Here is a 24142-nt window from a genome sequence, read left to right as displayed (position 1 = left end):
TGACCTTCGCCGTCAGCATCGGGGTGGGGTGAGGCCGTGACCTTCGCCGTCAGCATCGGGGTGGGATGGGGCCGTGACCTTCGCCGTCAGCATCGTGGTGGGATGGGGCCGTGACCTTCGCCGTCAGCATCGGGGTGGGGTGAGGCCGTGACCTTCGCCGTCAGCATCGGGGTGGGGTGAGGCCGTGACCTTCGCCGTCAGCATCGGGGTGGGATGGGGCCGTGACCTTCGCCGTCAGCATCGGGGTGGGGTGAGGCCGTGACCTTCGCCGTCAGCATCGGGGTGGGGTGAGGCCGTGACCTTCGCCGTCAGCATCGGGGTGGGGGTGAGGCCGTGGCCTCCGCCGTCAGCATCGGGGTGGGATGGGGCCGTGACCTCCGTCGTCAGCATCGGGGTGGGGTGAGGCCGTGACCGTCGCCGTCAGCGCGCCGCCGCCGCAGGAGCCTGTTGTGATGTCACATGGTGGCCGGTGCGCAGGCCGACCCGCAGAGCTCTGCCGCGCCCGACGGGACGCTGCCGATCGACGAGGCATTCAAGTGCCGAGTTGGTGACAGGCTTGCTGGTGTGTATTACTCGTGGTGCTATATATTCATGGAAAAATCAGCGCTTTCATATCAGTCTCCTGAAGAGACTGTTCACGGATTTTTCGCGGGTATCGCCCATGAAATAGGCTGGTGTTTCGCATGTCACATGCCATGCTCGCTGACACGGTTCGAGACTTCCTCCTCCAGACATAATGACACGTCTCTGGTCCATGCCGAGATGGTTGTGGAGTACGACAAAGTCAACCAGGCACTCAATTTTCGACTTGGTTGACGCGTGCGGTGGCAGAGAACTCATTGATTAATCGCAGAACGTGGCATAGCTACATTTTCAGCCATTAAAACACAGGCCCTGCGCTGTCATATGCTCGCGGCTGTAAAAAACAAACATTGAACCAACGGCCGACCCTTTGCACCGCACTTAGCGCCAGCTCCCCCGACACCCGCACCCCGCTGTGTCTAGTGACTGGCGGCCATTCCAAGTGATTATTAATTCGTAGAAACGAAGTAAGTCTCATTGCGTTTCAAGATTGCTGATCATCCACTGAAATAGCCCTGAGTTATAATTGCACTATTCACCCCACGAACCCAGAAAGCAGCGCCGCCTCCGCCTCCAGAGCAAAGACGTCTGGAGCTTCCTGACGACCCGAGCGCCGACGACGTCGCTGGACGTCCGGTTATCGAAGTTTACAGGTGTATACAGTTTGTCAGCCCCCCGCTGGCCGACGTCTCCTCGAGTCTAGAGGCTGCTGACCAGGGGATTGCTGAAGTCCCCTCGCAGGATCTCGGTGACCATGCGGCTGACCTGGCCGGCCGAGCCCGGCGCGGTCATGACCCCGTAGCCGCCGTGGCCGTAGCAGTGCACGACCATGACGCCTGTGTCGAGCCGCTCCTTCTCCATCCGGACCGGGTCCCGGTGCGGCCGCAGCCCCACCCACTCTTGGATGACCTGCAGACGGTGGACCAGCAGTCAGACATGCTCGTGGAGCCTGCGCCACGGCGAGCAGCCGCATACGCACACGCCTAGGGACGAGCTGGAATTTTGTTCTCGCTGTTTCTGGGGTTTTGCTTCTTTCGGCTAAAGGAAGGATGATTCCTGACGATTTTGCACACTATGTTCTGTAGTAAACAGCTGAAACCGGGTATGAGATTTACAGCGCTAATCGATATTGTTTCGGCTTTCTAGCACGGTTGACGTGTGGGCCTAGAGCCACCAGGTCAGATCACGCTTTTGGCGTTTCGGCGACTTTTTTCACATGTCCGCTTCAGGTATCCCAGGTCAAAGCGGGTCATCTTTTTCCGATGACTGCTGAACAGTTGGAGGTTTTCAAACCGCTGGTATTGGTGCATGGCAAAAGTTGTTAGCATAACTGAGCGCCATAACTGCGTGACGTGATACAAGGTGACCTCTGCCTTCAGCAACTTCTATTCGCTTATAAAAGAAAGATCTTCAGTTCCTGGTTTTTGGGAACATGACTTCGATGTCCTCATGTTGAGCTAACGGCCTTTCTTGTACCAGCATGTATTACTTAAGCGACGTCATTTAAAAACGGCTCAGTACGGTGCAACAACCGTAATGTAAGTGAGACCTCTCTGCAAACGTCAGCTCCATGTGCGACGCGGTCTTCAGCATTGATATGCTACGAGTACCAATCGGCCCAGTTTGCATCGGAGTTGCCCGCAGCCAGATGGCAATACTAGCGCGGTGGCCTCTCCAGCAGCCAATGGCAACGCTCTGGAGGTGGGCGTGGCGCCCAGTCAGCTGATTTGTCCGCCAGCCGCGCCGAACCGGCCCTTGGAGCGGCTGGCCGCCTGTACGGTCATGTATTGGTGCCAGCTGACTGGTCGGGCCGTTGCAAAGGATGCGCGGCTCGGCCCGCTGCAATGCTGCAACGTTTTTTTCTCGTTGCTTCCCCAACAGGACTACTACCCTTTGGCCGCGATTCAGACAATATTTGTTTTACCCTCTCCGCAGATGTAAACACAAACGTTGCACGTTGACTCCGAAGGAGCCTGGGGGATGTCATGGAAAGTGAGTGTATGTTCTCTCAAAACCCCACGTGTGCAACAGGCGCGCCAGCGTCGCGTTGGCAACAACCGAGCTGGGAATGTAGCACGCGCCCGAGTGGCCGGTTGGATATCTTTCGCTCGGGTGAGGGGGTCAATTTGACCTCTCTGGGATATCAGGAACTAAGAGAGCTAGAGGCATTGAATTCACAGACTATGTTGGCATATACATGAACTCATGAAGCTAAAATTTTGAGGTTCCTAGGTTATGATCTTCGGGCCAAATAAGGTCAAGCAAGGTCAAGCTCCGTATTGATCTCCAGAGCGCCTCCCCCCCCCCCCCCAGAACCCAAATACCTCTTCTAAGCAAAAGATCACATCACCACTCAAGGTCGGTGACCCTTTTTGACCTTTAGAAGGTCATGGTGACCAAAATTATACAGGGCTGTTTTGGGTTTTGATTTGAGTAAGCGACCAAGATTACGCTAGGTAGTATGTTCCTAAAAACAAAACGCTGACCTGGGTCATTTAAGGTCATTGGCCTATTCTTACCTTTAAAGATGTGTGGAAGATGTATAATGCGGTTTCTGTTATCAACAGATTCGAAATGAGCACTAGAAACCACCCCATAAAGCGAATGTTCGTGAAGTCAGCAATTTATTCAGTGATTTATTCAGCGACGAGCTCCGATTTCTCTGAAAAACTCTCAAGATCAGCTTTGGCACGAGAACATCGAAAATTACCTATATTTTACAATATTACCTGACATCCGAGGTCGACACCTTTCAAGGTCAAACGCAACCTCGGAGGACGGGAAACTAAATATCACCCAAAAATTACCGGCCGATTTTAAGTCTGCAAACAGCAGAATATTCCACACAGAAAGAACTAGCGTCCGCCAAAAAGTCCTGACATCTCAAGGTCACCTTTAAGGTCAGACATGAGTTCAAAGGACGGGAAGCTCAATATCACCGGAAAATTACTGGCCGATTTTAAACTTTCAAACATCAGAATATTTCGCACAGAGAGAACTAGTGTCTGTCAAGAAGTCCTGCCTATGTTTGCCTTGAAGGATGACCTTGATAGGTCAGAACTTTTGGGCGGACGCTAGTTTTTTGTGATGATTGCTCTGATATTTACAAGTTTAAAATCGGCCGGCTATGTGTGGGTGGTACCGTGTTCCCAGTTCTTTGTACCCGCGTGTCACCTTGAAGGGTGGACCTTGAGAGGTGAGGACTTTTCGACGGACGTTAGTTGTTTTTCTCTGCTCAATATTCTGACATTTGCGGAGTTAAAATCGGCCGTTAATGTTTTGGGTGACATGGAGTTCCCCGTCCTTTTAGCCCGCCTTTGACCCTGATGGATGACCTTGAGAGGTCAGGACCTTGTGACAGACGCTACTTCTATCTGTGGTGAGTATTCTAACATTTGCAAGTTTAAAAAACGGCTGGTTATTTTTGGGTGGTATCGAGTTCCCCGTCCTTTGACCCAGCCCAGGAGTAATAAAACAGGTGGTTTTGACTTCGGTCTGCCCCTCATGCCTGACTCTGTGTCAATGGAATGTGGTCATTCAATTGTTGTATTGCTTAGAAAATATTTAAGATTGCATGGCTCCGTTTAACACTCCGTTGTTCCATCAAATTGAGCAATTCCCTAGAACCTGACTTCGCTGAAACCATGGCCTGACTTTGACCTGCCGTAAGTCAGCGACCTTACATGGAAAATCGAATTGTTTGATGTCACATGATCCACTACCCAGTGTTTTACAGCTGTGCAAAATTTGGCGCTGCTCCGCGGCGCCATTCGGAAACCATTCCGGAAAACCCTCGAGGGGTTCATTTGACCCCATCCGAGCGCCTATTAACAGTAGAACTTTGCAAGTAAGTTGCAAAATGTTAGAATAGTCTTTACCAGCCAAGTTTGTATGACAATGAACTATCAACAATGGTCACATGTGGGCTGAAATGTGGTCCCGACAGAAATTACTGGCTACGGAGCTGCGTACAACCCAATAGCCTGGATTGTGTTTTACAAGCACGCGTTAGGCTTCAGTACACTTACATTCTTCGTCTTTCCACAAATTTCCTGGCCGAAGGTTAGGCGTGGTACATATGGTGCATATGTAAGCACAGGTGTGCTTGCATATGTATGTGTATTACATATGTATGTACACATATGCAGGTGGAATAAACTGTATCGATTCACCTTTTCTTCCATTGTTAGACTGCCAACCTGACAATTAAACCTGACAACCTGACAACCTGAAATGAAACCTGACAACCGCCAGTAAAGTTGACAGGTAAACAAATGGAAAAACATCCGATAAGTTGCTGTGATTGTAGACTATGCAGCCCGGCCGGCTGACGTGCTTACACGGTGCGCTCCAGCACCGGCAAGCCGGAGTCACGCATCACGCAGCCCACTAGTCCATTCTCTGGGTGGCGTCCGGAAAGGGAGCCCAGTACTGACCTCGGCCCGTTTCAGGCTGGGTATCAGCCGGGTGCATCTGTCCCAGATGCTGGCCGAGTCGTGCTCATCCACGGCCGTGCTGTAGACACCGAACTGGCGGGTGCCACCCAGCGTCACACGGTCCACCCCGGGCACTACGTAGGTGTCGTCGTCGGTCATGAAGAACATCTTTATCCAGGGCGCTTTGACCTGGACACGCAGGCAGGGCAAGTGTTGGTTGTGAGAAAAGCTCACTCGGCTCTCCTGATCTCAGAAAAACTCGCGTTCGAGGCCCGTTGCAAGGAGAGTACTTGGACGTGCACCTGGACAGCTCGGCAGCAAGTTAGGCCAATTATGTACAATGTGACCCGTTATGTTCTCTGAAAACTGATCCGTACCGGCTGACACTGCTGACAGTAGTGCGGTTACTTTCCAAAAGACGCAGAGCATGACACTTTGTCTGACTCTGTGTCAAGAGGATTCCCGAGCCTGCGCCTCTTGCGAAAACTCGATACAACTCTCCATTGAGATAGTGTCTGAAGGAGTAGACCACAGCACAATAGCTCGTAATCCCGCTACTGGGGTGCAGTTTGGTCGTCGGAGACAATGCAAGAAACTCAACACTTTGTCTCAGACACTCGAACAGTTTCATGGCTTTAATCATGGCTCGCCCATTTGTTCGACTGGGAGAATAGAGCCTCCGCGTGGTGGAAGCTGATAGCAACTTATGGCAATGGAACAGTGCCTATGCGTGGAAGCCTATGGCAATACAGAAGCCTATGCGTGGTGATGCAAGGGAACGTCACAGCAACCTTGAAGACTTGTCCTCGTAAGGGCACCAGCCTGCTGTCACCAGTCAGCTTCCTGGCGCCGATCCCGGTGCAGTTGACGATGATGTCAAATCCTTTGATGTCGCGCAGGTTCTCCACTTCCCGCTCAACAATAGTTCCGCCCCGCTTCCTTAAAACTGAAACCACATCACAATAATCGTACGCCTCGTGTGATGAGTGGTTAGGGCGCTATGATATCATTCGCGGCTCGCCTCTTGCTTAGTCGTTAGGTATTGTGAAATATTATAGTGCCATGGCAGAAAATGGTATGGCAGCCTCTGGCTGCGCAATGGCAGATAGGGAGCGATAACAACGTGAAAGCCATGGCTGGAATCATATGAACGCTTCATGCTCACCCTACCTTTTCATTTGAATTGTATCATATTCCAGTGCGCTCAGAATAAACGAAAGCAGTGAATACGATGTGGAAAAAGAAGGATCCTCAAGCCAGCTAAGCGCTGTTCAATCCAAAGGGACGTCGGCAGTTGACGGGGGGGGGGGGGGGACGAGGGAGCCAGTTCTATGTAGATTATGACCGGTGTTGAATACAGCTTATGCTAGGCCTGACGCAGATAGATGAAGCCATAAGGCCTGTTACAGCCTTCGTGACTTCTGCGACCAGGATGCAGGAAGACGTTTACGAATCAGATACTTCAACTGGTCAGCCGAAATGACAACATTTCAGCAACATTGCCATTTCCTCGTGAACCTACCTCTGTAAACATTGTCCTTGATGCACTAGAACACTGATGAACGGCGAAAGAATTATGTTGCACGACAAGGAACTTTGGGGTGAGTTTTCAGGTGGTCTAACTCCGTTCGCTTATGTTGTGACACGTCTACCTCGTGGCAAAGTTGGCCGCCTGAATTAGCATGCGCAAATAACGCGCGTTCCCTCTCGTTTTAAGAGTAGCGCTTGGCAGTGACTGCAATATTCATCAGTGTCGCAGTTTCACACACCGGCCACTGATGTCCGATGATAGACTTCGATCGAACAGCACGACTCATCTCGTCGTACGCCCCCCCCCCCCTCCCGCAGGCCCCCCTACCCCCGGTGAACCCACCACTGTGTGAGCCAGCCGAGATGATAGGTATCGTCGGTGACGAGGGTGGTACAGAAGAAGCCGTTTTTCCAGCCGCCCGGACAGATGGCCAGCTCCCTGCCGTTGGCGGCCCGGTAGTCGGGGCACAGCCGCTCCAGGTGGGGGTTGTGGATGGCCTCTGGCCCCCGGCGGGTCAGCAGGTAGCCGGAGACCTCGCAAAGCCCAGCCGCCGCCGCCTGCTCCGAAGCCAGCAGCGCCTTGTAGTAGCGCCATGACTCGTCCATGATCTCACTGCAACAGGTGGGACGGAGGTGGTGGGACGGAGGTTGAGGTGCCCGTGGTACCACCACCACGTGTTCATAGTTAGAGTCCTCTTTAGCGCTCTCAGGCTGAAAACATTCTAAAAAAAAGGTCTCAGTCCATCCTAAAACCCAAGTGACGCCAAAAAAGAACACAAAACCACTGTGTGAACAGTGTTGCAGCAAACAATGCTGTCATATGGAGGGAATTGCAGCACTGAGAACATGGAAAAACGAAGGGAATGGGTTGCGAGGAAATGAAAAAGTGTCACATCCTCAAACTTCCCAAGCATATCGATCGCCACAATGCCACGTAGATACACGCTGAGAAAACAGTAGCCAGCGACGCCTCCAAAGCCTTGGACCCCGACGGCGGTGATGCGTTGCGCGCACAGAATCAAGACCGCGAGCCTGTCTAGACGGTGTGTTTTAGTGTTTTCACGCCGTGGATTTCGGGATCTTCAGCGAGTGGAGGCGCCCAACTGATACAGTCGCGTGGCAAATTGTCAGGTTCAGTGCTTTCCGGTCACTTAAAACGTTGTTAACATGATGTACTGGTGGTCGTTCCACGCTGGCATTTCAAAATCGCGTTCGTAATAATCCGCCGACACACATACTAGGCAGCGTTGGGCGGGGATGATGCAACGCAAACGACCGCGGAGCTGTACAAGGCTCAGCTGATGACGGCCCGTTTCCACTCGTAGTGACGTCAATGTCATCGGCAAGCCCTTATGATATAGGCAAGCCGAGTTAAGCAGCGCGCTCTGATTTTTTTCGCTTATGTTGTCTTTGACAGCATGAGATTTAAGTTGTTATAGCGGTCCATAATCTCCCTGCGCCCTGACTTGTCCGTATCTCACCATGACGGATGGAAAGAAGGCGTCTGCTACCGCCACCACATGTTCGTGATTCCCTTGCGACAGGCTGGACAGAGATATTCTTAGTACCGCCACACCTCGTTCAGTGGTAGCAACTAAACAGTGACTCGTAGTTACAAGCGCAGCTTGAAACGTGGCGCGTTCATAATATAATCATTGTTTGCTTGATTGACCGGTGCCTCCTGCTGTACTGTAGGTCGCTGAATGCTAGCTGTCATAGTAAATATATGCACTTCAAAGACGAGCGCTTTATCACATTTTTAATGGTTCCGTTTTCTGTGAAACCCCAGGACACGCAATGGTCTTCTAGCATAGAATTTCAGCTGCTCCGGGTTCAGCTGGCCAGTCGTTTTTCAACGATGTTTTCACAGCACAATCTCACTGAAGCTCATTAGGTGCAGCGCATCCTACAGTGGAAATACCGTCTCCGATCACTCCGCACTTAGTTAATTCTAGGCTATTGTTGCCAGCAAAATTAATGTGCAATGCTCCATTTCAGCATGTCACCTAGTTTACATCATACTGAGAAAACAAAAGCGTGTCATGATTTCGCATACATCTTGGAATCCCGAAATCAAAGACTACTGATATCTGCCCAGAGCTGTTTTGATTTACAGCTGAAATCGTCGCCGAGTGCAAAGGCCGTGCATTGGGGGGGGGGGGGGGGGGGGTCCGTTCGTTGTACGCTGTGGCGGATCGCGGCGAGCGAGGCAACTCGGCTCGAAAACTGGAAAATTAAAAGGTTTGACGGGAGAAAGTCGCCCACCACCGAGCCGCTGAGTCGGCAAACAGCCTCAGAGCGTGACGTGATGAGCCCACAGACATAGCGTGTGGCCGGCGGGCGAGACACCACTGACAACACACGGTGACCGAGCTCGGTCAGGAGATCGCTTAGGTAGAGCCTGCGCACTCGTTCGCGTCGAGGAACTGTCGCTGAAGTCGCGTTACTGCTGGTGTTCTTGACTGGACAAAACTTGACTGGACGGAGTCAGCTGGCAAAAGTACAGCGTGCGACAGTGACCACACGGGAAAGAGAGGAGGCGGCTCCGAAGTGATCTCAGGGGCGGCAGTGGGCATGCCACACGTGATTTGGTCCAAAACATTAACCGACAAGACGAGAGCTTTGGCCTTCTCATGTGGCAAATTTTTAGATGTATGAATTGTGGCAAACATGACATCACACGCTGGCTTGTCCATGTTGGCTCACGCAAACGAAAAGAGATTTAGCTTCCCAGTGACACATGCGCTTCGGGCAGCGAGGTCAAAGGTTTGCATGGGCAACCTGGCCATGGTCACGCTATTATCTTTCACACTATGTGGCGAGGGAATCAAGGCGGGTACGAGAACTGGTTTGAGACAATGGCCACGGCATAAGAGAACTGGTCCGAGACAATGGCAACGAGGCTTCCGTCACATGAACAGTGACACTCGAGAGAAAGCACGGTAATGACCCAGAGCACACGTGAAAGATCTGTTACGTAGCAGTCGCAAACAGTGACACTCGAGAGAAAGCACGGTAATAACCCAGAGCACACGTGAAAGATCTGTTACGTAGCAGTCGCAAGCGTTGGACTTATCAAAAGTCACCCGGATATTTTCTCTTCAGTGTGGAGGCGATAGGTCATCTCGTAATTTTACGGTTGGCAGAGATAGAGAAGTAATTCTTGTTTTTGAATACCACATAGATCTAGTTTGCTTTTGTTTTGCCCACAAACAGTTCACTGGATTTCAGGGCGTTGACACCGTGGAACAAACGCACCTTCCGCATAGTTGGCAAGCACTTTCGGAACAGACGTCAGCACCTAGATGTCTCAACAGATGACATGGCAAGCGCAGTGATACCTTGACGAAATGTGCGACCGCAGGCGCCTTCGAAAGGCTTGAATCGCGTTCGGACGGCCCAGGGGCCGGCATGTAACAGCGATTGGTCTGTGCTACCGGCACGCTCGCGCCGGTGTTACCGAACCACCAGCACAAAATGGTACGAAAAACTGCGTTAGGGGCATTGTTGTGTGGTGCTGAAGCAGCACGAGCCACAACTGCGCCTGCATCGACCCGTAGTGATGCGCCGCACGTCTCGCCAGACGGAGTAAGATCCCCGGAGGGGACTCTGGGGACTGGGGCTCTGAGGACGTTGGAACTCTGGGGACTGGGGGCTCTGAGGACGTTGGAACTCTGGGGACTGAGGGGTCTGAGGACGTTGGAACTCTGGGGACTGAGGGGTCTGAGGACGTTGGAACTCTGGGGACTGAGGGGTCTGAGGACGTTGGAACTCTGGGGACTGAGGGCTCTGAGGACGTTGGAACTCTGGGGACTGGGGCTCTGAGGACGTTGGAACTCTGGGGACTGAGGGCTCTGAGGACGTTGGAACTCCGCAGACTGAGGGCTCTGTGGACGTTGGAACTGGAGACTGAGGGCTCTGAGGACGTTGGAACTCTGGGGACTGAGGGATCTGAGGACGTTGGAACTCCGCAGACTGAGGGCTCTGTGGACGTTGGAACTGGAGACTGAGGGCTCTGAGGACGTTGGAACCGTGGTTCTGGAGATGCAACGCGATGAGCCACTGTTGGATAGCAGAGCTGAATGTGTCCTCGGAAGCTCAGTGGAGGGAGAAGCATATCAGCACTTCGATGAGCACATTCCGTTCTGAGGGCGCGGTTCCAGATGTAAACACAGGCGTCCAGTTACAACAGGGAATGTTGCCATAACACGGCTGTAATAATACCGAGCCTTCGAGAGGCGTTCGGCTGTGTACCGAGGGAAGAGCACTGGTGTGGAAAAGTGGGCAGAGGCTGAGCATGGTCCTAAAATCCATCACCAGGTGATTACAAATATGTCCACAGCCACATCAACCACATCAACCACATCACTTGGCAAAAGCATATGTTGCCTCAAATACATGGCTAGTCAAGGCAAATTGCTCGGTGATATCCTTCGTGATGCCTGTGATGTGTTACCATTGCATTTGGAACAAGAAATACAACACACCAGCCAATTGGTTGATGCTTTTTTACGTAACGTCCGTTATACGTCTTATAAGTTTTACATCTATTCAATGTCGAGCACTTGCTTCTCCTCCTTCGCCTTCACCAGCTACTCTAGAAATGTAGTCTGACACACATGTTTAGCTCTCATTAGACATCAGTATTGTCCCACCCGTCCTCATACACCCGTGGGCCTGCCGGCCATCGGCGAAGGAGAGTGCAAAAGTACGTGGACCAGGAGGTCCATAGCAAGACAGAACCTAAACCTCAACCATGAGCTCGTGAACTTCTGTTATGCTGCATAATTTTTTAATGTTAAAATATCAAATTTGAATGGGTGTCCAGCAGACTAAGTGTCCAAGAATGGCTCAGCACAAGGCCGTGTGCCAACCTTGTCTTGGCGTCGAAAAAGGGACACTTTGTGGCTTGCGTTCGGCAGCCAGAGTTGACGTGAGGGATACTGAAGAGGCAAACCAACGGCGACCGACGCGGCGGGAGACTAGCCGCGCTGGGTCGGTTATCGTTGTGTCAACCAATTGCCAAGCGATCTCAGCACTCTCCACCCTCAGCTGCACCAACCATCGACCAAAAAGCGGCTGCGTTTCAAAGTCGGGTTCGAAAATAGCGCGCTGCGGACTAAACACAGGGACATTGCACCCCGCAGCCCACACAGGACTGCAGCCCAGATCTCTGTGACCAGGAGTGTCACTGTGTATACTTTCGGGGGCCCCGAGCCCCCACTCCCGCCCTTCAATGCCCCTCTCAGCCTCCCCCACGTATGTGAGCAGGAAATAAACACTGGACCACTGCAATGCGGCAACTGTTTGAACTGCTGGTACCCAAGTCACATAAACGCTTCACTATTAACATCACTATCATATATCATCATTATCACCATCGCATCAGATGCAAATGGGAAGTTATTCCTCAACATCGAAATTTGTTTGTAAACGACCATTTTTAAGACTAATTTTGACATTAGTAACCCAATTACTGTTGGCGAAATCCGGGAAGAGATCAGAATTTGGGTTAGGTTAGGTCCATTCTATTAGCTCATCCCCCCCCACCCAATTGATTTTAAAAAGTGATATTCTGTCTGTGACAAACACCCACCCAAATTAGCTGTGTTTTCGTCCTGCTGTGTCCAGTTACCAGATATCGTTTTCGATGATTACGTCGGCTAGAAGCTCCAGGTCTGGCTAGGTCATGTCAGACGGTCGACAGGCCGCTTAACAAGAAACAAGATCTGTGAATCAGGCTCATGAAAGACTGATTTCCCAATGCATCGGTCCGACTCAGCCGTAAAGACCGGCAAAAGCATGTTCGATTTCATTGCCGAAGTTTTGGCACCATCTTCGCGGTGATAGTCGTTAACCATCACGCTTTTTGTGGTCTCGGTCGTCCCACCTCGCACAAGACGTTTTTCGAGTATTGGTACCATCCCTAGCTGGCAAAAAGCGACAGATGTCAGAAGAACTGCTTACCTATTGTAACACATCAACTCAACTGTTTGCAGAAATGACTTTTGAATCAGCGTTTTACGGGCTATTTCTTGCTACAAGCAAGATTAATTCTTCCGGCGGAAGTTTTTGCGTTGGCTTTGGTGCCTCAGTGCGGAGAGTCTGTGACATGCAAAGACGACAACAGGACCTCCAATGCCAGCCTGACACCTATTCAGCAACTTCACCAAATTTTAGTCTTTGATAAGCCGAGCAAAGAACGTTGTTTACGTAATCACGCGACATAAAATGGTCTGCCCCTAGTGACCGAGCATTCCTCAAATGGCTAAACTGGCGCGCCTTTCGGCTCGTTTTGCGGTCGGCCCTGGTGACCGTTAGTAGTTTGGAGCGCCCAGCACGTCAGTATACGAGAGAGTCAGCTCCAAGTCGGTGAGCATCCTGCCAAATCCCCATGACTGGCTCCATAGGTAAAAAAATAATAATAACGGCAAGTGAACATGTGCCTGGCTCAACGTGGGGACCCAAGGCCGTGTAGCGCTGCTGAGCTTAACCATTGGAAAGGTGCATAAGCGATAAGCGTGAAGTTGCATAAGCACAAGCAAGCACTAATGCCGAGCCGTCAGCCACGCACCAGTTGTTCATTGAACTGGTGAACTGGTTCAACTGGTGAACTGGTTCATGGAACTGGCTTGCACCACGGCTAAACCTCGCAGTTATCGAGTGGGGTGCGTCATTGCGTGTTACTGTAAGTTGCTTCGTGTTCGTGTTAATAGAAGTTTGAGCATACCTCGCCGTTCCTACACCCATCTGTATCCACGCAGGTATAAAAACATAGCCCAAGTCCTCGAGTCTGTGTGCACTGTGCGTCCTTCGTCCAGCTCCTCCGCTCGCCGTGTGTGTACGTGCGGAGCGAAGCTGAGGAAAGTGCGGTGTTTAAGTCTGTATCCAATGGCCGCCCAGGCGAAGGCGCCGTGTTTGCACGCGTGGAACGAAGCTGAGGAGAGCACGGTGTTTGAGTCTGTACCCAATGGCCGCCCAGGCGAAGGCGCCGTGTTTCTACGCGCGGAGCGAAGCTGAAGAGAGCACGGTGTTTGAGTCTGTACCCAATGGCCGCCCAGGCGAAGGCGCCGTGTTTCTACGCGCGGAGCGAAGCTGAGGAGAGCGCGGTGTTTAAGTCTGTACCCAATGGCCGCCCAGGCGAAGGCGCCGTGTTTCTACGCGCGGAGCGAAGCTGAGGAGAGCGCGGTGTTTAAGTCTGTACCCAATGGCCGCCCAGGCGAAGGCGCCGTGTTTCTACGCGCGGAGCGAAGCTGAGGAGAGCGCGGTGTTTAAGTCTGTACCCAATGGCCGCCCAGGCGAAGGCGCCGTGTTTCTACGCGCGGAGCGAAGCTGAGGAGAGCGCGGTGTTTAAGTCTGTACCCAATGGCCGCCCAGGCGAAGGCGCCGTGTTTCTACGCGCGGAGCGAAGCTGAGGAGAGCGCGGTGTTTAAGTCTGTACCCAATGGCCGCCCAGGCGACGGTGGCCGCTTGAGCGGTCCGCGGACATGGTACAGAAAATCGCAGAGGGACGCTTTTTACCGGGCCGACCGCGGTGTGTGGTGGCGGAGTTACGCCCGCTGGCCCGCGCTGCGCCAGCGCCGCGGCACCCGCCCAGCCCTGACCAGCAGCTTACCGCAGGCGAGCGCGGCGCGTCGCCGCCCGCGCACAGCCAGCGAATGGTCATTTGGAACAAGTGGTGAACTCATTCCCTGCCAGTCCCAAACCGATGCGAGTTCACACGTGCGCCGTGCCTCATTTATCTCCTGAGATCTGTGTCCCAAGCAGTCCTGGTGTGCTTAGTTGTTTGCATTAAGGTGCATACCGGCACAATTCTAGAACAGTACAATGTTTTTTGTTGTTGAAATTATTAAAACCATGCTAATGCAGCTAGATTATGAAAATTTGGGGCTAAACGGCACGGAGCATTCTAGGGTTTCAAATTCGTTAAGTGTATGGACTAGCTCCCGTCTCTGCTCTCCCCTGTGCTGCGCTGGTTGCACCTGTGCTCCGTCACCCGTACTCTGCCACGCGTGCTCCGTCACCCGTACTCTGTCAAGCGTGCTCCGTCACCCGTACTCTGCCACGCGTGCTCCGTCACCCGTACTCTGCCATGCGTGCTCCGTCACCCGTACTCTGTCAAGCGTGCTCCGTCACCCGTACTCTGCCACGCGTGCTCCGTCACCCGTACTCTGCCACGCGTGCTCCGTCACCCGTACTCTGCCACGCGTGCTCCGTCACCCGTACTCTGCCACGCGTGCTCCGTCACCCGTACTCTGTAAAGCGTGCTCCGTCACCCGTACTCTGTCACGCGTGCTCCGTCACCCGTACTCTGCCACGCGTGCTCCGTCACCCGTACTCTGCCATGCGTGCTCCGTCACCCGTACTCTGTCAAGCGCGGCGTGGGCGCTCGGAAGACTCCTGGCCGGAAGATGCCGGCGGCGCCGATGCTGGTGGTGCTCTCTCCCTGCCCCGCCGCGACGATGGTGACCTGGGCGGCGGGCAGGTCAGCCTGCAGCCGGCGGGCCGCGTGCAGGCCGATCACGCCCGCCCCCAGCACGCAGATCCGCACCGGCTCCGGCATGGTGGACGGCAGCGGCGAGTCCTGTCGCACACAGACACACCGCCCACGTCAACGGCCGCGACGACACGCTGACAGCCTTATGTTGGTCAAGACAGAGCGCGCGGCAGAGCCCATGCTCAGTCCACGGTCAGGCCACTTAAGCGGCCGCTTTAAAAACGCTTAAAATGTATTACGTGGAGGAAATTCACGACGTAACACACCGACATGCTCCTATGCGAAGGGGATACAGCAGTTCTGCCTCTATGGATATTTTCACAAAGCCAACACCCAGTCAGTAGAAAATCACCAAGTCAAAGATGAACTGAATTCAAAACATTTGTAAAATTCAAAATCTGGACTAATTTTATCGGCCCCTACGATTTCGCTGATTTAAAGATGGACGCGTAATACACCGCTGCCTATACATCTTGGCTGGTGAAAGTATGCTCTCACCTCAAAGGTGGCGGTGAGATATCTCACCACAAATCAAATCTCGCTGAAGTTGACGTGAAACAACGATATGCAGTGAGATAACATTGAGTGATGGATATACATACATGCACATATATATATATATATATATATATATGCTTATATATGTATATACATAATATAAATATACATGTATATCCCCGTCTTTTGGGGATGACAGCATGTTTTCACCAGTCAAATGTGTATGGAAATCAATCTGCTACATGCCGAGCTACCGGGATCAGTATTTGTCGTTATAAACAATGACGACTGTTTTACATGCATGATGTGTCTGATATAGTGAATATCTACTGATTGGATGCCGACCGTGTAAAATTATCAATAAAAAAATACTGTGTTTCCCTCGCATTTGAGCACATCGATGCGTTCAAGCCGTGAAAGTTCTGCACATAGTACATTTTTAGCGTTTTTGAAGGAGATGCTTGTATGGCCTGAGCGTGGGCTGACCATGGGCTGAGCGTGGGCTGACCATGGGCCGAGCGCGGGCTGTCTTGACAACCGTGAAAACATCGGCATTCGGAGCATGAGGCTTCTCTGCATGTCACGTGGCAACCTTCAAAGACGGGTCGTAGTCCAATTCCGCGGGTCAGAGATCGGATTAGTAGAAGCAATGCGATGCCATTTGACGGACATGCATGCAAGTGAAATGTCATGCAAACTATCATCGTATTAGCAACCGGCATTTTGAGTACAGCGTGCGCGTGAGCACGTTTCAGTCGAGTCGCATGAATCAAGGGCAGGCAAGGGTAATCAATGCTCTTGAATACTCTGCATATCGATTTTCGTTTTCCAAGGAACGTACCAAGCTGTCAAATCTTCTGCCATCTGTAAAAATTTCCACATTGCTGTAAATTTGGACCGCTTGCGCCTAGTGTCACAACATAAGCTGCACGACGAAGGCACCTGCCAAACGCGGCATTAACGGCGCCACTTCTCCCTGGCCTTAAACTTTTTTAAGATTTGATCCGAACCATTTGAGTTGATGTATTTCTGGGATCAGGGTTCAGGTTAAGCACTGCTTGTTGTATGAACCCCGACACCCATCATTCGATCGCGCAATTCCAGGCAGCGGCAGAATTTAGTGGCGTCAGTTGAACGTGCCGCAATGCTCGACACGGTCCGTCCTGCTCTCTGACGTCAACTGACATTTGGCGTGACCGCTGCCGCCGGCCGCAGACAATACCCTTCAAGGGCAAATAGCGAGCACCCAAAAAGACTCGTACCCACTCCGCCACGGGTGGGTGGATCGGAATGCAGGCGCTCTAACCAACTGAGCCACCGGGCCGAACAGAGCTGACCAACGAAACCCCGGCTGGACGGATTAAAATGCGTGCAACCGGACAGGGCCAATGTCGTGAAGCTTGTTCAGAAGCCGCGTGGATTTTTCCAATTCTGAGACATGAATAGCTGTTTGTCAGCCAGTGAGATGTGGGGGTATCCCAGAAGTGGCAAAAGCTCCCGAATTTGTGGATAAGGTTGGCGACAACAATGCAGATAGTCACGCGAAGCTTGCCGCCAAAAATGTTTTTGGACAGCCAACTTTGGTGACGTCCAAGACGGGAAAAGACAGCTCACTATACAAGGTATGACATGAGGTCCCCATACATAGATGTTTTGCCCCCATGACAATAAATTTCGTCACACAACACGAGCAAACGTTTCTGTAAAGACTCTTTACCGTACCCTACGGCATTCTGGCATCTTTCCTAGGTTTCATTCCAACCTGGCGACAAAAATATCCTGTGATTTTTAGTTGGTCAGCCGACTCGGTGACAGGTCGGCGACAAATCAATGTATTTCCTATGACCCGGCCGTGGGCCGATTCGCTGTTTTTAACAGTCGGCTCTCAGCGTCCCAAGCTAGACAGTATAAAGTACTGAAAAATACGGATGATGCATGTTGAAACCTCCAGAGCTCATACCGCTCAGATGTCAAAAAGTTCAGAATTGCATCATCCGGCGTTTGCAGCATCCAGAGACTGTCCAATATCTCTGGACAGAGGAGAATCAGAAAGTCCAGGCCCGCAGCGTCCAGTATTCATAAAGTCCAGCGTGCGTGAGATCCACGTGATGGGATACTGTCCTACTTCCTCACAGCCCTCAAACTAATGATTCGGATATTGGCCCGAAAGAGGGCTGCCGGAGCCGCTTTTGCCCGCTTCAAGCCGACGAGTGACGTCAATGGCGGTACAGTGCTGCCCAGTTAACCACCGTGCATGGATATGGACAACGTTTTTTGAGCATACAAACTTTGCCGCGTCAAGCACTGCCCATTGCAGCAGGCCGCTTAAAGAAATTTAAAACTTTGATCCCTGGCTCGTGGCATCGGAAATAGCTGGTTACAACGTATGCGGGTGTCTGGGCACTTGGGGGTGCTGCTTGGTGTCGGGTGCCTGCGTTGGTTTGCGGGCTTGTCGGGGGCCTGCTGTTGGTGTTGTTGGTTTGTCGGGTGCTTTTGGTGGATGCTTATCCTGCTGTGGATAAAGTTATCCGCGGTATTTGATTCCTTATTTACTGTCTGCGTTGGTGAGGTTTTGCAGCTCATTTCTTGAAGGAACTGATGATTGATGTGTAAGGCTGACTGATTTTATATCTGCTCCAGGTAGGCGCGCACGTGGACTTCCAGCTTCTGGCAAGCTGGCCTATGTTGTTGGCGATTTTATTTGGCTGTTTTCCCTCCCTCCCTCCCCTCACTTGCAAATTCTTTCACGCTCTTGCAAACGGAACTTATTCTGAACTTATAATATAAATATAAACAAACGGAACTTATACATGCTTTTACTCTCAAAAAGAGAGGGTGGGGAGGGGGGGGGGGTTGTCTCATCAGCTGAATCTGGATACTACTCCCATGTTGAGACACGTTCAATGGCCCAGCCTACAAACAATTCGCGTCTTCAATTAGGTACGTTTTAAGCGGGGTGTAGTTTACCAAAATAAGCTGGTTGGCTGAGCGATGAAAATACAAGGAAGAGTACCGTGATAATATGCCGGAAAATTGGTTTCTCCCCAAATTTGGCTCACTTTTTCACAAATCTACAGGCTGCAACCCAAGTTACAGCGGGAGATAAAACCTCTGCAACTGAATAGGGAACCGCACTTCTGGTTGCAAGTAAATAGGAATTGAAAAAGCAAACTTTGACTACTTCAACTTCCTGCCATTCATGTATTCAACTTCCTGCCAAACGCCGTGCAAAACACTACGCACGTGCCTCGCTTAAAGGCGCTATTGATTCACCATTTGAACAGCATAGACGAGTGCATGTCACTAAGCTGGTTTGCGATATACAAGCTGAATGAATTGGAAGAATCGTGAGCTTGCAGTCGCCATCCGCTTCATCAATCTTGACACGCTTTCTTTCTTTTATCCTTCAGAACCACGTAAGTATAGAATTTGAGGTCCAGCAACACCAGTCTGGAGTTTATCGAGACGGGTGCAGTTCGCGCCCGCAGAGGGGCGATGGTGGCATGGTGGTTAGTGGTTAGAGTACTCATCTCTTGATTTTTCTACCCTGGGATGGAGTTCTGGCCACACCACTACCGCGTCCCATGTACCTAATGCTTGATGAGTACGTAATAGAGGCGTTCCGCCCCGAAATAGCCATAGCAGCCGGTGAGACGTAAAGCCCCAATCGGTATCACAGCCCGTCCGACAAACAAACCGCCGCCCGCCAAATTTGCAGACATGCCTCCGCTCAATCATTGTATATAAGTGTGAATAATAATGCAATTGGTTGGGCGCGGAGCTCGGACACGCAGGTCAACCCAAAGGCTGCCCAGCTCGACAGTCCGGCCGGCAGCCACGCCCGCGGCGGGCCGGCGGACGAGGCAGCCCGGCCGCCAAATAAAGAACGCATTCAAGCGCGCGCTGTCCCTTTCCCGAGAACAGAACCCTGCCACAAGCGCGCGAGACCTGTCCCACGCTAATCCCGCCTCCGAAAACCAACTCCCATGCGACAAGTCGTAATCTGTCTGGGGTCCGGTACTGGACGACTACGGGGCTCGAGACACTCAAAGCGGGAAACGTCCCCGTCCGACCAATTATGAATGTCATCAGAACATTTTCATCCACGTGCCGAACTTCACGCACTTGACGACAGGCAGGCTGACGCGAACCATCAGCTGATCGGCCAAGGCCACCGATGGCCGTAACCGCGTAAGTCAGGAGTCAGTGAACCAGACTTTGCATGAGGCCGAGTGAAATATAACCACGATGCAGGTACATATATATTATATATATATATATATATATATATATATATATATATATATATATATATATAATGATATCATAAAAAAGTTTTAATGTGCACAGTTCGTTTCATTGTTTTGCCAAGTCTTTGGTAATGGAGGTAGGTACACCGTGTGCTCGGGACAAGGGCACTTTGAACGGTACTTATTGCAAATGCTTTTGAAAAGGGATGAGCGATGGAGTATGTAATGGGCGTTCTAGCAGGGGCCATATGTAGTAAACAGCCTGCGCACCCGTCCGCGCGCGTTCCTGAACCGCTGGTGGAAGTGCTCGGGTCCCTGCGATCAAAGACCTTAGAAATGCAAAGGTGTGTGTCGTTCTATGGCCGATCTGTGTTTGCATTATTTCTGGATGCATTCAACGCCATTTATAAGATGTCCTGGCTGAACCGACCTCTGGCCGATGGTTATACCGGGTGACGGTATACTGTCAGCCAGACGGGCAATCGGGCGTGATGAGCTGACCACCAGGGACGTATGTGGGTTATGGGAAACAAGCTTCATCTGTAGCAACATGGGGTGGATGGCCTATATCCATAGCGGAAATTGGTCGGTGACCACTGGCTCCGTCCTTCTCCTGCCTCTTGATATGTGTGTGCGTGTTAGGAGGTGGTTGGCGCACATGCCGGAAGAACTCCACTTGATATGCTACAAGAAATAATCGTAGCCAAAGAGGATAAGGATGACATCAATAAGACCCCGAGATTAACGCTGTCATAACTCTTACTGATTTCTTATCATACATTCATGCGTCGAAGCTGATGAGCACACCAAGTGGGTGCATGGTCCAAAAGCACTGTTCGAGGCAGTATTTTTGTTTTAATTAGCCAAAGATCTGCTTACTTTAACAGAATCGGCGATTGTTCAGCCTTTAAACCTTGCTGTCCAGATTTTCAATGCGGGTGTAGTGTTTTACGCGTTCCAAATCGTCGTAAGGAAACCGTACTTGTAGCTTGAAAATGCCAGATCTCCCTGATTTCGCTGCTGTCGCATGCCAACGCTGTCGCAATGTTACACTTTTCAGCGGCTTCAAAACACTTTTCGCGAAGCCCTGGGCGTGCTACGGAACTTCACTTTGCAATGGTTGCATTTCATGAGCCCTTTTATTGCATCGTTTGCAAACTGTCCTTACTCAATACGTTTCGCTTCTCTAACATATTTCGGACGGAAGGGATTCAAGTATGCATTCAGCCATCACTGTGGTTCACTTTTTGTTGCAACGAATTCATGAATTACTGACCGATGCCGGACCCGGCAACAGACGGCACATGCGCGTTTCGTCATTTTACTTGAAACACTCGTCTGCGGCGAAGATGCGTTCAACCAGCGGCACTTTAGTGACGAAAAAATTGGGGTTGCAGCCCTTTAGGTAAAATTGATGTTTGTACAGGAAAGTGCCCAGAATCATCAAAGAGTGGCAAACATATAACAAAGCGGTGCATGCGGTGTTGCAAGTTTTGTGTACGGTCCTTGCTACAGTTTAGACGACGGCATGTGTTCAGCGTCATTTTTCAAAATGCCGACATTCCCGGCTTGCCCAATGATTACTGGTGCCACAGCGCATTCCGCGAGCTTTGTTGGCCACATAAATTGCGAACGGTACGTAGACCGACGCTTTCAAACTTGATTCGCGCCTCTACCTGCTCTGGATGTCGAGATATAATATGAAACGTAAAAAAACGATAAAAGAACGTAAATCCGCCCTGCCCGCTTGAGCACGTGAAACGTGGCACGTCCTGCCGCAGATCTGGCAGCACGTGAAACGTGGTACACCCGGCCGCAGATCCGTCAGCACGCGATTTCCTGTTCCAACGTCAACTGTCTGTCGCTCCGAGTCCTGGTTACAGAGATGTGGCCACGGTTTCGAGCGGCCGCTCGTCCGCTTTACCTTGTGTCACATTCTCAAGCCGCCCGTGCAAAACCAAGGGGTCTAAAATGGTCGTTCCAGCACAAATCGCAGCCAAAAGCCCAGACGACAGCGGTTCGCGACCTACCTGCGCAAAGCCGCCTCGTGCGCCCGCGCGTCCTGTCCAACTTTCACCGTACAGAGGCACGCCGTTCGACCCAGGCACCACGTAACACAAAATGGGACCGTCAGACAGACAGACAGACAGACAGACAGGCAGACAGACAGACAGACAAGACAGACAGACAGACAGACAGACAGACAGACAGACAGACAGACAGACAGACAGACAGACAAATAGGCAGGCAGGCAGGCAGGCAGACAGACAGACACAAAGGCACACAGACAGGCCGACAGACACACAGACACACAGACAGACACACAGACAGACAGACAGACAGGCACACATACAGACAGACACACAGACAGACAGGCAGACGCACTTTAAGCAAATAGTATAAAATAGCCTCAAATATATGCCAATTTCTGCTCAAGGTTAGGGGCTGTAGCCCCCACCCCCAACTTCGTTCAAAATCGAGCAGAACAGAACAGAACAGAGAGAACTTATAAATGATTGCAAGGTTTCAACTGGACTTGAAGGTGAACAGCGGGCACGGTTGAGTCGGTCCTAACCTGCGGCCCTGTCGTGACCGGTGTGACGGGTCAGTTAGATCGGCCCCACCGGCAACAGTGATAGGTAATGAGAGGCAGCCTTCCTGTGACCCCAGACCAGGCTCCAGCAGCCCATGTCTACTATCCAGACCAGGCTCCAGTCAGCCCCTGTCCACTATCCAGACCAGGCTCCAGTCAGCCCCTGTCCACTATCTAGACCAGGCCCCATTTAGCCTCTGTCCACCACCTGTCCACTATCCAGGTCAAGTTGAAAGATTGTATGAGCGTCGGCAGGTGACTTTGTCGTGTTTGCAGTTCTATTTTTAGCAGACTGTTCGAGCAGTCGAGTCGGGTACTGTTGTCAAATATCGAAGTTCATTAAAACCGGGTTAAAGCATGCATGATTATAAAAAAGCACGAAATGACGGCGGATTTGGTCGGGACGTTAGGAATTGACAAACCCTGAACAAGCCTAAGGGCTTGCGACATCCGGCAGGATACGTGGATATGTGAATCCGTGTATCAAACGGCTTTCTAAGCTATGGAAAGTTTGTTGTGCTACGCGACGTACATGCGAGATTCCCAATGCGGGAAACCGCATGCGCCAGCTGAAGGTTACGCGCTGTCTGATTTATGTGCGATTGGCTGCAACAGCTTACGACTAGCCTGATTAGCAACTCACATCCGCAACCCTACTAGCCACGCTACTAATCTAGCAACTAGCCACGCTCCGAGCCATAGCCCCCGCCACGTGGTCTACCTCCCCCTGCGGCAAAAAACTAAATCTGAGACTTTTCTGAAATCTGAGGGAAAGGAAGTCGCAAATTTTCCACCTCGGCATGATTTTTGCCGGCCTCAAGCATGATTATGTTTACCCAGCCTAAAATTAGCCCAGTGACGCCACGGTCAGACCACGTGATGCGAACTTCCAGTAGGACTTTGTCACACGAAGAAACTACACACCGTTCTCCATCCACCACGAACCGCCATCCGCCCCTCAACTCACCGCTCGGACGAGTCCCGAACCACTGCGTCCGTTGGCAACCGCTCGGCGCCGCCTGTGCACAGCCAGGGGAGCCCTAGCGTATGTTTACGGAGGTCGGCCGCGCCAGAGGCGGCGCCAGGTGGGACGTACCCTGACGTGAACAGGTGGCCGGTGAGTCCTTCCGGCGCAGCGGGCTCTGCGCCGCTGGCAAGCTGCCCGAGAGCGGATAGCGTCCGATCGATGACGTCGTGGCACCGCCGCTGCGTCGACGCGCCACTTTTGTCACCGTGCCCACCGGGCACCGGGCGCCGGCCGCTGGCGGGCTAGCGGGTCGGTCGGCAGGAAGCGGCCCTGCCGGCAGCAGTGTCAGCGCTCGCGCGGAGGATCTGTCACTGAGACGAGCTGACAATCCGGCGATCGATTCTGTCGCCTCAGCTGAACATTGACGCGGTAGCGCCGGACCCGGCACGCCGGGCAGGGCACTCTGCAGCCCGGCACACCGCAATCGGAAGCCTTCCCCCGAACGCTGCTGCTCTCGATATGGAGTTCAAAATTTGTCTTGCGATCTCAACAATGTCTGATCACTATCACAAGGATGTTGAGAACGGGTTCTGGAAGCTTCATTATAATATGACATATATCAGCAGCATCAGCGTAATTAACAGGATATGAGCATTATCAGCTCGAGATAATACCGCGCATTTTTGGCGTGGAGTTCCTCCCAGCCTTCAATGTGCGCGTCTCACCAGTCTGTGCTGCGTAATACTAACGTTGAACAGATCTCCATACCCGTGCGAGCGTAAACAGACG

The 24142-nt window shown here is 51.9% G+C and overlaps 1 protein-coding gene across 1 annotated transcript; it reads right to left on the bottom strand.

Annotated features, from left to right (window-relative positions):
• Positions 1-544: 544 nt before the first annotated feature.
• LOC119093781 (D-amino-acid oxidase-like) lies at positions 545-23459 on the bottom strand. The gene is given in 7 exon segments (XM_037216791.1): positions 545-1491; positions 5019-5207; positions 5810-5949; positions 5951-5964; positions 6892-7161; positions 14915-15132; positions 23354-23459. Coding segments are annotated over 6 exon segments (1020 nt in total). The 5' UTR covers positions 15112-15132; positions 23354-23459; the 3' UTR covers positions 545-1281.
• Positions 23460-24142: the final 683 nt, after the last annotated feature.

Source organism: Pollicipes pollicipes, unplaced genomic scaffold, assembly GCF_011947565.3.
Source record: "Pollicipes pollicipes isolate AB1234 unplaced genomic scaffold, Ppol_2.1 Scaffold_4002;HRSCAF=4701_pilon_pilon_pilon, whole genome shotgun sequence".
NCBI classification, from domain to species: Eukaryota; Metazoa; Arthropoda; class Thecostraca; order Pollicipedomorpha; family Pollicipedidae; genus Pollicipes; species Pollicipes pollicipes.
This window is presented reverse-complemented; position numbering and strand designations above follow the sequence as displayed.